The following is a 17,550-nucleotide window of genomic DNA, read 5'->3' as shown; positions in this document are numbered from 1 at the left end:
GTACATCTTTGAAAAGCATCAGCAAAGCCAACCCTTGTTTTCCCAGCAGCCATTGTAGCTTACCAAAAGTGCTGGAATTCTGCTTGGGTTGCTAGGTAACAAGGCTGGAGTTGCTAGGCACCGCAGTAGAACCTGTGAAATGCGACTTCACAGTCCAGAGGTTTTTGAAACGGCTCATTTTCCAGACACCAAAAAACATGAACTTATTGCTAAAAAAAAACAACTAGGTGGTTTTTGTAGGCAGTTGGACTGTTTTTAGAAACAGATGAGACCCAAATGGAAGTACAAAAACGTGCAAAATGAGAATTTTTAACAAGAGGACCCCTTTAATATTTTTCTATGCTAATCTTTCAAATGCATCTCAATTTATACATTAAGACCTAAGAGTTGCAAAAAGGGCATTCCACTACACTGAGACACCAATAGACACACAAACAAACACCAAACTGTACATTTGATCTGCAGCTGGTTGTGATGAGTTAGCATTAGCACACTGAAGAAGAAGGGTGAGAAAAGAAAAGAGACACACCGTAGTTGAGGAAGTGCGGGTTTCCTTTGTGATTACTCACCCTGACAAAGTTATCGGGGAAGAACCCCCTGTGTCCGCCCAGCTCGCCCTCCCACCAGCCGCCATCGTCCCGCCGTATGTTCTTGATGATGTCGCCCACCGTCAGGGTCAACTCATCGTCCTGCTGAGCTTCATAGTCGAACTCCACCACGGCCTCCACTGCGCACACAGAAAGTCGCAGGTGGAAAAGGATCAAAAGACGCAGATAAAACCACGTTTTTACAGAACCACAGGAGTTTAGCATGTCATTACAGATGCTTTATTTAATATTTCAACTGGAAATGAAAGAGGAACACGCTCAAATCACGTGAATAAAATTATATTTACAGTTAGCTTTAGCAACCCAAAGAAGCAGAGATGATTAATGTAAATAAAGTGCTCAACATTTCAAAACCAGAATCATTTATCCATAGATGGCGTGTTTGATTTCTTCTTCTCTTTATCTTTCAACGCGTTGTTTCTCTCAACACAAACCACTCGCTGAATGCACCTGTGTTTGTCACAAATGCATATAACAAAGTTCACTAAGTGGTGAACACATTTAACATCGTCTGTGTGACATTAGCAGTTGAAGACAGAGATAAGAAGCTCAATTTTTTTTATCTTCCCTTGGTAAATGCTAACTTTAAAGCTGCACATAAGAAGACGTGGTGATAAAACTGGGAAGATAAGCAACTAATATGATACTGAAATGTTTAAAGAGGTTATTATTAACTTAAATAAAAAAGTTACAGATGCATTAGCCACACTGAGAAGATATTGTTTCACTTGTTACATCCAGATAACAATAGCAAGTTTGTTTGTGAACTGCAACCAAAACATTGCTTAAAATACGAGTTAAGTGAAATTAAGTTATACCATACAAATCTTCATTTGTATTTACACTGCCTTGGGAAAGTATTAACATCCTTGAGCTTTTAAATATTTTGTCACATTTCATCTAAAAACTCTTTTACTTCAACCACAAACTATTTTATTTGGACTTAAATAAGCTTAAAACACCTTTAAATGGATTCAAAAAGCTGCTAGTTGAAGCTTGTTGATGATTATCTTAAAGCAAAAGAAAATGTTTACAATTTAAAAAATTAATTTCGTGTTAAGTTTTGATGCAGTAAGAAAATAAAAAACACCAATTTTCCAAATGTAGCTGCAAACTGCCCATTTTAAACTTCCACCAAAAAAAGTTATTACTGAAATATCTGTCCATGACACATTTTTTGTTGAAGTTTGCTCAAGTTGCAAAAAAATTAAACATGTGAAGTAGCCACAAGTAGTTGCTAATTGATGCTAGCTGCTGCTAGCATAACGTTAAAACTCACCATTATTTAGCAGCACACAGATAAAGTTTGATTCTTAATATTTGTGTCATATAAATTCTTTGTCGAGTTTTGCTTTAGTTTTATATTTAAAAAAAAACATATAAATTAGCTATGTAGCCACAAACCGATGCTAGCTTCTTCTCTGTTATAGTGGGTGCTAATTGCTGCTAGCATCTAGCTCCGGGGTGAATCTGGTGTCTGGATTACCTCCTCAGTTTGCAGTCAAGGTCTCCAGAGTACTGTTGATGAATATTTGACTCAGGTGTGTTGAAGCAGAGCCCTTCAGATCTGGATTTCAGGATCCCTGCTCTAGCTAAACATAGCTAATTTAATTTTAACAGTGTTACAGACTTCTCCGCCAAGAAAAATAAAATAAAATTAGCCAACTGCGAGATCATTTTATGAACTTTTATGTAAGATTTATTTGATAACTTGTCATTAGCAAGAGGTGAAAATAAGATATAGGAAGAAAAAAAGAGTGGGAAAACGGTTATTTTCAGACTTTGAGAGGATAATCCCAGAGCAACAGATGAACAACTTTCATGTAAATAGTCATCCTAGAAATGTTTTTTCAACTCTGCAAGTTCAACAGGAAGAGAAAACCAGAAGACCACCAAGCTTTTCATGTGCTAAGCAGCTGTTGCTACAATCCTAAATCAGAAACAAAACAATACAAATAGGCCTAATTTATCTAAATAAAACAAGGCCAAGAGAGAAATATACTTTTTTACAGCTATCCTACAAAATTCTGAATAAAATCCTTGAAAATGGTTGAATTTGAATGAGGTTTGGAAAGTGTTTTAAATCCAAACAGCACAGTTTTGTAATAAGGTGCAATCTAATGTTCAATTAAAAGCCGCAATTGCAAAGTGTTATTTTCAGTTGAAACCAGAGATTTTTATACACCTAATAAAAAGGCATGCACATTTTCTTAGATTTAAATCAGACCAAACTCTTATTTTAGGTCAGTAATGTTTACCAAAATGATTTTATATAAGTTTTTGGTTTAATTTTAATTAACTCAATCACTGCTTATTAATATCAGTAATAAATATTGTCATATATTGTTTTTATCTCCAAAGTGGTGCTGGAAATAAATGAAAACTTATCTTGAAAATGCTTGAAGTTTGCTAAATACAAACCTTTTATTTTATTTTTTGTTTTGGTTAGGATGTTAACATGTCTGTATTTCAACATCATATTTTAATCACTGATTATCTTTTCCTTTGTTTGAGTCGCTTGTGTCAAATATCTGCATGTTGGTTTCATTGTTTTTACTTCATAATCTTAACATTTACGACAAAACAAAACCCAGTGTTGAATTAAACTAAATCTGATTTGATATATTTGTGTTACCTTCAGAAACTCAAGACTTTCTAAATATAAGTTTGTAGTAGCATTTTAAAACAAATATCCGCCTGTACCGTCACGTATGTGCGCCTGGCACCTCTAACCACAAAAACAGACGTACAAAAGTCACCTTCCATTTTCACCACAGATGTTTAATGCAATAAGCAAAGTCGCTCTGTTCAATGCAGCTTTTGTTTTCAAGAACCAGAAATATATTTAATTTGACATGAACAGCATTCATCCAAGAATCTCCTGGGATTTAACACTTAATGTTTTGAATTATGTCGCTTCATGGAGCATTTTTTGAATTTTTGTGAGATTCACAAGACAACGATTACGGTAGGCTTCGAGTTCAAGCATTAGGTGGATTAGATTATTGAATCATTTGTCATTTAGAGTGATGAATTTCTTATCTTGATAAGAATTTGTCACCATAGATTGCAGTTAATTATGTTTAAAGCACCCCAAAACTGTCCCTATTGTCATGACTGATAGTTTTACTATTTTCTCCACTGTTTGTCAATAAATACCAATAAATGTGAAAATAATGGATGTACAACTGTAAAATCTAAAACCCGATAACTGATACCGATATTATTTTCCTATACCATCTTACTGAAACTATATGGCTTTCTCTACTGTGGAATTAAAATACTGCATTATCTTTGTCAATTTAGTTTGTTACAGAATGAAAATGCTAAGAAGGAGGCTGAAAATGATGCAGCTCTTTTAACTTATTGTGTTTAATGTCAAATGTAATCATGACATCTGCTCTCTTAGAGACAATAACACTCAAACGTTGCAAATTTGTAAATATTCACCAAACTAAACTCAACTTTTTCACAAGTAACAAGTGAAAAGCACATCAGCCGTGCATCAATACATCAATTTACCACTCGTATCGGTGAGTTTTTTGACAGAATGGCCGATGTCTGATATTAAATTTTACAGCTATTATCAGCCAATACCAAGCCGATAATATCATGCATCCCGAGTGAAACTACAGTTACACGATTTAGCTGTGACAAAGACAAGCTAACGGGCCTTTGTGAACACGTCACTATCTGCGTTTCATTACAAACGTGAGAAAAACTTTGTCTTTCACATTAAATTACAATAAAATATATTCATGTTTTTGGTTGTAATGTGACAAAATATGAAATCTTTTGCATAACAACCTCTCTCTGCAGCTGCGTTTATAATAAAAAAACATGGAGGAAATGTTTCTTTATAACGAGGTTTGATCCCTGTTTAAACATCAGCCATAATGGGAGGGGCATTCTGGAGTTGGGTAACCATGGTAACAACAAAGGGCTAGCTAACACAGTAGCTTCCTCCACCTAAATGTCTTCACACTGTGTCAAAGCCACTGAATGACGACAGAAAGCATAAGTAACCACACGATGTGAAAGCAGCTTGGAGGTCAGGGCATTCCTGAGAGGGTACATCACAGGCGGGGGGGAGGAAGACGAGGAGGAGGAAGGCTTTCACTAGATACCAGTATCAGACACACAAAGGAGTCAGCCGTGCTGGTCAGATGGGAAGGATCTGATTCTGGCTGCAGATAACTACGGGGATTAGTCGCAGATGTGATAGTGGAGTGGCTCAGAAACCATTTTCTGTCACTGCTGGTAGTTTGTGTGTGAAAGAGAGAGGAAGTGGCAACAAGCCTGTGAGTGGAAGTAGAAGGAGAAGTGTGAATTTATAGCTTGTGACACTTCTCTTGCAGACTGTATTACGGTACAGTTAAAGCAGCACAGCAGGAGAGACCCGAACCAACACGTCTGTTAGCATCAAATACACCAGAAAGGAGATGACGGCGTCTGAGGGGGTTCTGCTCGTCACTGAGGGCAAAAAGTGACAGGAACACAAAGTTAATGAAGCCATGCAGAGGTGGATGAGTTCAGCAGAGCAAACAACCAGTCAGAAGCTGCGTTTCCATTACAAACATCTGCAAGATGATATTGATGTTCCACTAATGTTGAAAAAACACAATTTTGCAACTGTGGTGTTTCCACTTAATAAGAAATTCAATTAACATCCAGAGATGAGCAAAGTACTCAAAATTTGTACTCAAGTAAGAGTACTTCAACATATTTTTATTCAAGTAAAAGTAAAAGGTATTTGGTAAAAAGTCTACTCAAGTACTTATCAAATTAGCAGTCATTTAATATTTAAAAATGACAATCAGATGGGCCGAAATATAAAGTTAAATGGAAATGTCTGTATTTTAAGGACGAAAATGACAATAATTCAAATAAGTAACAAAAAAATAACAAAATCAGGAAAAAGAAAATTTTTCCAAATCAGTTTCTTTCAATAAAAAACTTATGAAACTTTAACAAAAACTGGAGGTGTGTGTCTGTGCCTAGTGAATTTGGGGTTAAGACATGTTGGTTTTTCATTCAGTGGGTAGAAATTTTACTCAAGTAAGAGTGGAAATACTTCATAATAAAAAGTGAAGAGCACAAAATAGTAAAATTACTCCTAAAAGTAAATTTTTTCAAAGAAGTTACTCAACTAATTGTGCAATTATAAGTAGTTACAGCCCAACTCTGTTAAAATCACACATGAATAAAAGTGCTCACGTGATAAATTATTCAAAACCAACTACTTCCTGTTTTCTTCTTTGTGGTTTCCGCCAGTGGCAACATCCTGTTGTTGTTCACATGACTCGTGTGATGCGTAAAAAAATTTTCCATTACAAATTTTGCAAATTAAACCAATTTCAATACGGCCAAAACACTACTTCATAGTAGCACCAAAATCTTTTTACGAGTGTTTTCAAAATTGCCGTGTTTCCATTAAGCAAATTTATCTTCGAAACGTCAGATTGTATATAGTATATATTTATATAGTAAATGTTAAAGCAGCTGTTGACGCACAACAATAGTAAAAATTTTTGGCAGAAATTCACACCAGCATCACAAGCTGTGTCTCCATTACAAATGTGCTCAAATCTTTGTCGATATTCTTCTGGTGTAACAAAAAACAAAACACCATTTTGCAATTGCAGTGCTTCCATTCAATAGAAAATTAAATTAAAATTATGTGGGAATAAGCTTGTTGACACGATAAGTCATTTAAAATCATGGCAGCGACAGATGTAAACAGTTACATGACATATATTCATATTATTATTTTTGGGAGCAGCTACTTATGTGGCATTTTGGGGAAATTGTAGTTGGCAATTTTCAAGAAGAGCGATGGATTAAACATGTTGGAATTACACTAAAAGTTTTGTGAACTGATTGATGCTGCACATTATCAAAAAAAACAACACCTAAAAACAAACCATCATCCTCTTACTACTTCCTGTTGTCTTTTTCTGCATTTCTGCCAGTAGTATCATCTGGCTGTTGATTATGTGACTTGTGTGATGTGAAAAACAAGCGTTTCCATTGCAGTTTTACTAAATATATCCAGTTCAATACGGCTGAGAAACCACCTCATCCCAGAGCAAAAACGTTTCATCGAAAAATGTGAGATTTCTTTCCATTAAGCAAATTCATTTTCATTATTTGGATTTGCCCAATTTTATGGCTAATGGAAACGAAACTAATGCAAGCAAATCTAAGTATTTTGAGTTATTTGGCATACCTGATTAAATAAATCAGTGAAATACTGGGAAGTCCAACCATGATGGGATTTAAAAGGGAACCACTAAAACTGGAAGACATTAAAAATATTCAAAAGAACGAACTGAAATAAAAACCACACACAAGCAAAATCGTATATATAATGGATTATGAAGTCTCTGTGAACAAAATTGCTCTTCAAGAACTATTAATCATCAGAAAGTTAACTATCAAGCTCGCTTTAAAACACATGGAGAAGCTTTCTCCTCCTGAAATGGCAACAAGATGGAAACAAACATCGGATATTAATATCAGTCCAGTTTGCTTTTTGATTGTCTGATTCTTGTCTTTATTTGGCTTAAAAATTTTGTTTATCCTGTCCAAAGACATCATAGTCAGATTTGGCTAAACATTTAATACACAGGGAAAATAATAGACATGTGTCTGTGAGTGCACTTTACACCTCTTACGCTTCAACCACAATTTCATAGAGCTTAGACGAAAGGAAATGTCCTCATTTCTAAGTATAATCAACAACAAGTTGTCTAAGTGTATTTGACCAAATGTCAAATATGCTCAAACAACAAGTCCTATCTGAAATGTCGGAAGGGTGATGACTTGTTGCCACCACAGAATATGGGCCTTCATCAGCAGGATAAAAATTACAAACCCAGCTGCAAATATGCAATGAAACAACAGAAAAACAAAAGAATAAAAGTGTTACGATTGTCTAGTTCGTTAGCATTCAACTCAAGTTCTCAAGAGACGGTTTTATGCAACATTTTGATCTGAATCAAAGCCTTTCCAAACATCAGTGAACAACAGCAATGTTTAAAGAAAAGTGGGTCAAAGTAAAAACTGTGAACTATTTTCCATGCCTGTATTGACAAACATGAAAAACGTATTTTTAATTTTACTTAGGTTGTTTTAACACTTGATATTCCAATAGACTCGGTACGATCGGCGACCAAGATTACAACATTTGTTACATTTTCAGCTGCTGCGGTTTATTTTCACAATTATTTTCTCAAACAAACCAAACTGTTTAAAAACCTGTTCCCCTCCTCTCCTATGGGGGCGCTGCACTAAGAAAAACAGAAAACAACAACACAAAGAAGACATCAAGGCAACTTCCTTTTTTATGAAATGCAAACAAAAATGGAGTGATGTAAGAAGAGAAGTTTGTTTTGGTTGTATTTACCCAGAGTGCCCTGTGTTGTAGTCCGCTTCCTGCTTTTGGAGCAGTTTCTGGTACGCTTAGCGTTCACATATGCATTCGAACTGCACCAGAGTTCACTTCAACCGAACCAAAACTTTTTTTTAGGTGCAACAGAATATGCCTTTTCACACCTCCCAAAACAAACTGGACGTTCCGGACAAACAAACTGGATTGATTGATTTTTTTGTTACTTTCAGACTTATAAAGGACGATAAGTCTGATGTTATTTCGATTTTGGCTTCGGATTAAAACACCAGAGTTGGCCTTGTCAGGAAACTGAGTCTAGATGGATTTAAGACACAAACACTGTCAGATCAAGATTGTTTTGTTGCTTCATTGTTAGACCAAAGCAAAATCTATTTCAATATCAAATTATGATGTAAATTAGACCAAGTTGTGAAAATGCAAACAGTTCAAACTCATTTTGGAGGTAGCATTTACTTCTGCAAGAGTTAAAAAGACCTGAGGCCTTGAGAAGACTGGAGACTGAATATCTGCGAGTCTGCAGACAAAACATAACTCCCACTCAAGTGGTCAAGAAAGAGATTTAGAGAGGAATCTGCAATGAAGCCTGCAGCGTCTTCTGAACAGCTGCAGCTAGTTTAGATAATGGGGAAACGATTCGCAGAGAGATAGAGAGATATATGCCGAGCAGTGATGACATTTCAGTGGTTTACAGAGAACCTGTGTTTAGTTCTTGGTGAGTTTCAGCGCCTCTGTCATTGGTGATGTCAAGAGCAGCTGTGTGTTTGTGTCTGTAAAACATTCACTCTGGACAAGAGCCCACTGGGAGCCAAAGCCACCCACTCCAGCTCCAACTGTGGATTGGATCACAATGCTTTGGCAAAAAGGGAAAATTCCAACCATTCTCCGCTCACCATTCTGCTGTTCAGTGAATCCTGCGGCCGAGTCTGTTACAGCTCGCATTGTCTGTCTGTAATATCGTACCGCTATTAGTGGGAAGTCTTGGTGTCAGCCACTCAAAGAAAGAATAACTTTGAAGAGTAGGCGGTGAGAGCAATGCTGGCAGGGAGTGTTTTTCAGCTTCACACGAGGAAAGGAAAACATAATTCAACCAGATATAAGAATAAAAACCAACAGAGAGACTCGATTCAGGGTATAAATGGGAAGAGTTCGCCAAAAAAATAAAACATGAAGGTTTGCACAAACCAAACGGAGAGTATTTTGTCTTTTCTTGCACCTTGTTTGTGAAAGATGCCACAATAAACCTATAAACTCTCCAAGTGCATCAATACTATCCAACTTGCATTCTCTTAAAATTTATTAAAAGCAAGAGAAATAATAGTTTTCTTTCTGTATTTTACTCAATGACTGCCTAAAACACAGCTTTGTCCTTTTTAATAAAAACATGAAGGAAAACAAGCGGTCGAGTTTTGGTTTACCAACGTTTCAGTGCGTCTTATTTTCCAAACCAGTTTGCCCACATGTTAAGTTAAAAAATAAATGGCACCATCACTACTATTCTCAACACCAAAGCAGTTTTTAATGCAACTAGATGAGACGTTATGAATGCATTTTTTAGAAAACGCACCCATATTTATGTATTTCTGCTAAAATGCAATCAAAGCCAAATATGTGAGATTCACAAAGATTATTGTTTGTTATGTGGAGATTGCCAAAAATGTACGCAGATTATTTTTTCAGAAAACAACCAAAGGATGTCCTAGAAAATCATAATTCATCCTTTTTGCTCACGGAGAGGGAGCACACATGCCATTTTAGTGTTTCATTTTCACATTCATTAAAGCAACAAAGACAGCAAAACGGCATAAAAATTAGGTTGCGCCTTTTGCAACTAGAGCAATTTGAATGTGAATCCAGCCCGAAAATATAGCAGATCCTCAAATAATGTGCAAAATGGAGCAACTTAATTACTTATTCCTTTAGTTCTTTTGTTCACTTTGCTGCTAAAAACACAGAGAATAGAGATAAATGTGAACATACGTTTGCTACAACAGGAAATTTCAAAATGTGACACAACATGAAACTGACAAATTCAATTTTGAGTTTAATTCAAAAACTATCAAAGGACACTTCTGAAGAACAACAAAAGACTTACTTTTTTTAATTAAGTGATTACGAACCGAAAATTGCACCAAACCCAAATCTGATACATGGATTTGAACCAGCTATACAACTCAAACTGGATCCAGTTTGCATAAACATAAAATCAACATCATTGCTTCCCCAGAAAGTAGGAACTGTTCGAGTCATTAGTTCTACATTTTAAAATCCATGTCAAGGGTGTTTTATAAATGTTTCAAACTTCTGGGACTCAATCAAACAAGTTCTTCGTGATGCCTGAATCGATTTAATTTTAATTTTAACTGCCAGTTTTGGAGGAGGATGTTTTATTTTAATCTAGGTTAGAGATTTAATGGACTCTTTAGGTAATTAAGCTGGATTTTTACTGGTTTTCGATGTGCAGCGACTGTTGGGTTGAGTCATTTTCACTGTGGCGTTAAGAGCAAAAGATCTGAACGGGGGAAGTCAAAAAGACACCAGATGTGTCACAACAGAGTGAGGACTTTTCACATTTACGACATCCAACAATAAAATTTAAAACATCCATCCTACTGTACAGACTGTTAACACTTTCACAGTTCAAATCTGTTCAAAAAAGACATGCAACATCTCACATTAAAGCAGGAAATATTCTCTGGTTTAGGTAATCTTAGGATCATCAACGATATTTCTACCAGAAATAAAAGAGAGATTTTGTACAACTTCTTCAATGATTACTACAGCTCTGTAAAAAGTTAAGACCACTTAAAATAATCAGTTTCTTTGATTTTAATTTTTATATTTATTTATTTGAGTAAAATGAACATTGTGCTTTTATTCTATGAACTACTGACAACATGTCTCCGAAATTCCAAGCAAAAATTTTGTATTTATTTTCAGAAAATGAGAAATTGTCAAAATAACAAAAAAAAAGACGCAAATAATGCAAAGAAAACAAGTTCATATTCATTCAGAAACAACAATACTAATGTTTGAACTCAGGAAGAGTTCAGAAATCAATATTTGGTGGAATAACCAGGAGGTTCAGTGCAGTGGGTTCTTAACTTTTTACAGAGCTCTACATCTTTAGACTATTCAAGAAATCCCAGACGATCATGTCTTGGAATGGAAACAAACCCATGGATGTATTTTAAAACAATATCTCAAGCACACCATTTCTTCGGAAATGTAAAATCAGTAAAGATATCGGGAAAAGAGTTGTGAATAGCTTTGGTTCATATTTGGGTTCCATCTGAAATGCCTGAATTCGCCCCATTGACCAGTTAAATATCAACATTGTACGGCTCGGGAAGGAAATGGACCAGAACCAATGGAAAAGACCTTCTGAAGACACTTTGGTAAAAGAGAATAATTATCCAGTTCAGTGCGAATGTGGGCTGAAATGCCATTTGGTGAGGAAGAAGCCATCAGTCCCATACACAATCCAGAAGCCAGATTACACCATCTATAATTCACTGAGGGACAAAAACTTTTGTTTGTTTGACCAATGTGACCATTGGTACATTAGGAGGAAAGAACAGGAAGCCAGAGAACAACACCCACATTTTGGTGTACGGTGGTGGCAGCATTGTGGTTTGGGAAAGGGGTTACATCGTGAGGAAAGAACACTATGAGGAAATACTAAAGTTTGGGTTTTCCCAATTAACAGCAACAAAGTCAATGTTCTGGAGCGGATATGAGAAAGGACGTGCCAATGGGTCAAAGTTCAACCAACTACTGAGACACCAATGGAGCAATACCCAAAATATTTGACTCAGTTTGAACAATTTAAAAGACAATTCTACCTAACTGTAACGCTAAAGAAACTTTATAATATAAAAATCTGACATTCAGTGAAGATAAACAAATTTGCTACTCCTAACAGAGTACGTTCAGTTTGATTTGAAAGAGAAATTGCTGAGTTTTTATATCATATTTTTTATAAATATCTTGTTTCAGCTGTATATATTAGACATTTATGTATCCTATTAAAGTTGCACCCAATCAGAGGAAGATTTTATTGTAAGAAAACAACATAATTAGTGCATAACGTAGTCACATTTGGGTCGGTACGACTGCAAACTTTCATTGGTTGCATGGTTTTCTGTTGGCATCATTGTAAGCAAGATAATATTTTAGGTGTCACATATTCAAACTTTGCTTTCCTGTTATATATTTTGCCACTTCAATGCACTTTCAATGTCTTTTATGTCCAAATCTGATGTAGATCTTTGTAACCAAGAAGCTAAACGCCAAGGAGAGCAGTGGCTCCTCAAAGTGACAGAAAATAAGAAGAAAATGTATTATTTTCATCACCATCACAATACTCAACAGTGTTATTACTCTCATTGTTTCCATTTATTGAGTTTTCCTATTTCTCTGTTTAATTTCAGATTAAATATGCATGTTATTATCTGAATTAAACAACTTCTGGTGGGAGAGATTGTTAAAATATACAAGACATAAGTACAAAGTGGAGTCCTTAATTATAGTAAAATAATTATTCACATTTTATGGAGCTGTACAGTGAATGACAGCGATTAACAGTCTGCCTGAATATTAATAGAAATCTCAATCATTTTAATTCTTCATCGCCTTGGCAGAAAACCAGCAGACAGCATATCATTTACTGACAGAAACATTTACTATGATGCCATTAATCCTCAATAATATGTGTAATATATTTAATAAAATCAATGTAAAAACGACTTAATCCACTGTCAAATTGATCCCCATTGATTAAAAAGAAACAATAAACAGGTCAACTACAGCATAGTGACTTCCCATGAGTTGCTACTCTCTTAACTTCTTGCATTAGCTAGTTGTACTACAGCAAAATATTTGGCTGTAACAAAAACAGAAAATAGAGATTCAGTGTGAGATGTATTTTTATTTGTAGCCTAAACTCCTCTACTCAATCCACAGATAAAAAACATTTCACAAATCAAAGTATTACTGTCAAGGTAACGACTCATGAAAGTTTTAAACTGCTAATCATCCGGCAGGAGCTAACTGTGCGCCAGTGCTAATGTTAGCATGTATATAAATGAGAACAGAAAGGGGAGATTCGGTTTCAGGTATGGTTTGTTCCTGCTTTAATAAATAAGAAGATCAATGCGATTACTCAGTGTCTTTCATTATAGATTCTAGCTAATGGGGTGGGTGGGTAAACGGCCATTTTCTAACTTCCTCTAGTAGTTAGCTTTACAGCAGTGAAATATTGTAGTGTCCATAAAGAAGAAGAACAAGTGAAGGTTTAGTTCCAGGTATGTTATTTACATTGTTATGCTCTTCTGATTAATAAATGGATAATAAACATCCATATAGGTTAATGTCTTACATTTGAGGTGATGAGACAGTATAGTGAAATAGGCATATAGCAGCTAACTGTGCAGCATTGCTAACACTAGCTTATGAACAAAAACAACAACATGAAATGTTGCATTTCAGCTGAGTCATCTATATTTTTATATACATAATGAACAGAAAATAAGCATAAGCAATGTCTTACTTTTGAGGAAATTATCATTAGATTTTAAAACATATACCTCTCTTCATGTCTCAGTTAGCTCCACTGCTATGCTAACCCTAGCTTGTATGTAAAATTTAATTTTTAGTGTTATTTATATTCCTGTAATTGCATCATCAGTTATAGAATGATAAACATTTCATAAGTCAATGTTTTACTTTTGAGGATATGCTTCTGATGTGTTTACTATGCTAACACTAGCTAGCATATGAGGTTCGGTTATAGCCATATGATTATTTTTATCCTCTTCTAATCATTACATTGATGACAAACATTCCCACATTTCAAGTCTTATTTACATGTGAGTGGCTCCTGGACGTACTAAACTATAAAACATATTTCTAACGTCTGGTAGCTTTTAGCTTAGCAGCTATGCTAAAACTAGCTAGTATGTAAGGTTTGGTGCAGCCATATTGTTATTTTTATACTCTTATAATCAATAACTGATAATAAACATTCCAAGATTTCAAGTCGTACTTTCATAGGAGAGGTGCATAAATGTACTAAACTACACAACAATTTTCTAGCTTCCGGTAGCTGCTAGCTGTGCAGATATACTTACACTAGCTAGTATGTGAGGTTTGGTTATAGCCATATAGTTTTTTTATACTCTTCTAATAAATAAATGTAAAACAAACATGCTAATATCTTTTCTTAAGGCAGTGGTTCATGGACATAGTACTTTTCTAACTTTTAGTAGCTTTTAGCTTTGCAGCTATGCGAACTCCAGCTTGTATTTGAGGTTTGGTGCAGCCATATTGTTATTTTTATACACTTATAATCAATAACTGACAATAAACATTCCGAGATGTCAAGTCTTACTTTCACTGGAGAGGTGCATAAATATACTAAACTACACAACACTTTTCTAGCTTCTGGTAGCTGCGAGCTGTGCTGCTATGCTGACCCTAGCAAGTATGTGAGGTTTGGTTATAGCCAGGCTGGATTTTATACTCTTCTAGTCAATAAATGTAAAACAAACATGTTAATATCTTTTTTTTAAGGCAGTGGTTCATGGATGCACTACTTTTCTAACTTCTAAGAGTTGCCAGCAAGGCTACTATGCTAATGCTAACCAGTACATCAGTAGCAACAATTTCCTGTCTGTTTGTAGCTACATAATTACTACTATATCGATATTTCTACTGAAAACATATCCGTAGCACATCTGCATATGAAAAAGGCGAAACTCTACAACAGTGTTAGTTTTTACAGCGTCAAGATTCTGTTGAGTTATAATCTACAGAGCTAATAAAAGTCTGTAATGGGAGTTTCAAGAATATTCTTAATCCACTAGCCTCTTTAATGTTCCTTATTAAGTAAATAAAGTAATGGTAATTTCAGCAGTTTAGTACCTATTTAATGAATTCCTAATAAACCATGAAACGGGCACTTTGGGGATTTAGGTTGATGGGTGGTTGGCAGCTATCACAGTTATACTTGGCACATAAGTAACTCAAAAATAAGTTTGAGCCTGAGGTGCATTGTTCAAGGCATCAACAGGAACAATGCCCTTAAAATGGTTTGTTAGTGTTTCTTGGAGATCATTTGGATTTTCAAAATATGCTAACAAAAGGAGAAGTCAGACCAGACAATGAGCCTATTTTACATAGCATCGCGTTATTGATTTCTCGGCCACCTTATCTGCAGCCAGTTACAGTCATGCTCCGTTAACATCAGCGCGCTGCCCGTGGGAAAAAAACGCTGGCGTGGATGAAAACAGCAAAGGCCTTTAACGTGCACACAGGCATTGAGCTGGACCGTGAAACACTGTGACACACAATAGGCTCACGGACAGAGTGGATGTAAACGTGTCAACATCTGCAACTCATCAGAGGGATTTCCTTTCCTCTAAAAAAAGAAGACGCGTACTCTCCCACGCGTGGCTTTCTAATCATGCATGAAAAAAAGCGTCAGTAGTGAATAAGAAATAATAAAATAAATAAATAAATGTGCATGCATGGAAAAGACGGAACCCTGCGCGCATCTGGAGCGGGCGTTGAGTCCTGTCCCATCCAGATGCGCAGAGGAGGCAGGAGGCTCGTAAAAAACAGAAGCAACTAAAATAATAATGATTATTATTATTATAAAATGTAAAAATGCGCCGCGGCTCACCCATTTATGAGTCGCGGTGTGCTGGCTGCTTTCCTGCAGGACTGTGGGCGATAGTCTCAGGTGTTGGAGGCGGCTTTTCCCCGGACCGACAGCCTCCTGTCCGTGTTTGCAGAGATCCGCTACTAAACGGGAGGAGCGTCGCACCAAACCATATTCCTTCCTCTTTTTTTTTTTTTTTTTTAGTCCAGTGACACGGCAGAAGGAGGAGGAACAACGAGCCGTCAGAAAACGGAAAAGGCGCTGATGAGCAAACCCCCTTTCTCTCCCTCCCTCGCTCGCTTGTTCTTATTTGTTGCCTTCAATGACGCCTCGTAAAGTGCAGCTCCCGTGTGTGAAATATTCATTTTCATAAATGCGGTGTGAGGCAGGGAGGGAGGCGTGACGCAGCGCTGTGCGTCATCCGCCCCGAACAGATGGCGGTGACACAAACCGTGTTGAGCAGCAGGAAATCCCTGAAGTGTTCACCGGACAGCAGAGTACCCAAGAATTTACTCCAGTAAGAGTAAAAATGTATTTAGTAAAAAAGCTGAGTGACTGTCATTTAATATTTTAAAGTTACATCATCAAACGGAACAAAACGTAAAGTTATGTGGACATCGTTGGTACTTTAAAGCTCATAATGAAAATAATTCATATAAACCTCACTATAAAGTAATAAAGTCAGACAAAAACATTTTTATAAATCACTTGATTCCAATATAAAACTTTAATAAAAAAGTGGAGTTACGTATCTGTTGAAGTTTTGTTTACTTCAAAATAAATAAATTAAAAGTTACTCAAGTAAAAGTAAAAAGTACAGCGCAGAAAAAATACTCAAGCAAGTTACTCAAGTAATGTAACTGAATGAATGAGACTTACTGTCCAACTCTGCTGAACATTTAAAAGTCTATGTGATGTTAACAACTTACTCACAAATCAAATTATGAAAATATAATTAGAAATCCACTTCACAATAAGCCTCTCCTTATAGAAAGCTAATAAATAGTTCATAGAGCCATTCAGCTATAAACACTTAATAAGTGGTTAATAACTGTTTATTACGCATTATTTAAGGCCAAGAAGGAGATTATATTCTAAAAAAAAGAATAAAAAAATTTAAAATGCTTATTGTTTTATTGTTTTTACAAGGCAGCCTGAAATGTTTAGTTTAACAAGTCAAGATGCCTTTTCTCCCCCTTCTCACCCTTAAATAAATTCATAAGAAATATAATAAATAAATAAATACATTTTAGACTTCTGTTGACAAAGTTAATATAGAACATGTAATGTACAATAAAAATATAAATAAATGAATAAATAAACCAAACAAAGCAGCACAAAGTTAAATGTCATCATTAATAATTATCATTATTTATTAATAAAAATATTAGTAATCATTAATAAGCTTCAAAATGGAGAAACAATGCAAGTTAATTTAATTCCACCTCTTTTTCTACCACCTGCTTACATTAAAACTGTTCACATAAAGCTTTTCTATTTCACTTTTCCTAATTAAGCCCAATTTTCATCATTTACTGAATTAAATTAAAATTACAGTAACAATGGATTTAATTTTATAATTCATTCACTTTCAATACATAATTTAAATTAAGTATTATTTACAATTAGGTAAATGGTACATTATGAAGTGATGTGAATAAAACAAATTAAGTTTGCTTTATGAAAAGCTAAATACCTGCTAGCTCTCCTTTAAAAATAAAAGCTTTCATTTTGTGTTTACTTGTGGTATTTTTGACTAATGTTTAAATTGAAAACACTGAAGTGTGAAAAACATCTGAAATCAGGAATGGGGGGGGAAAACATTTTTCACTCCATTTGATTGGTTTGTAACACCGGAAACATTTTTG

The 17,550-nt window shown here is 35.4% G+C and overlaps 1 protein-coding gene across 3 annotated transcripts in view; it reads right to left on the bottom strand.

The window, feature by feature from the left end:
• sh3kbp1 (SH3-domain kinase binding protein 1) overlaps positions 1-15,960 on the bottom strand; it is a 54,466-nt gene extending 38,506 nt beyond the window's left edge. The window contains exons 1-2 of one of the 3 annotated variants that reach the window (XM_032551361.1): positions 15,704-15,960; positions 570-727 (exon numbers count right to left, since the gene is read on the bottom strand). In XM_032551361.1, the coding sequence (XP_032407252.1) occupies positions 570-727; positions 15,704-15,707 (162 nt within the window). In that variant the 5' untranslated portion in view covers positions 15,708-15,960. The remainder of the gene's footprint in view (positions 1-569; positions 728-15,703) is intronic. The other 2 variants (XM_032551359.1, XM_032551358.1) reach the window with 2 other exon arrangements.
• Between the last annotated feature and the right edge of the window lie 1,590 nt (positions 15,961-17,550).

The sequence above is a fragment of the Xiphophorus hellerii genome, chromosome 21 (genome assembly GCF_003331165.1).
Source record: "Xiphophorus hellerii strain 12219 chromosome 21, Xiphophorus_hellerii-4.1, whole genome shotgun sequence".
NCBI classification, from domain to species: Eukaryota; Metazoa; Chordata; class Actinopteri; order Cyprinodontiformes; family Poeciliidae; genus Xiphophorus; species Xiphophorus hellerii.
Note: the sequence above shows the minus strand (reverse complement) of the source record. Positions and strands in the feature narration are given on the sequence as shown.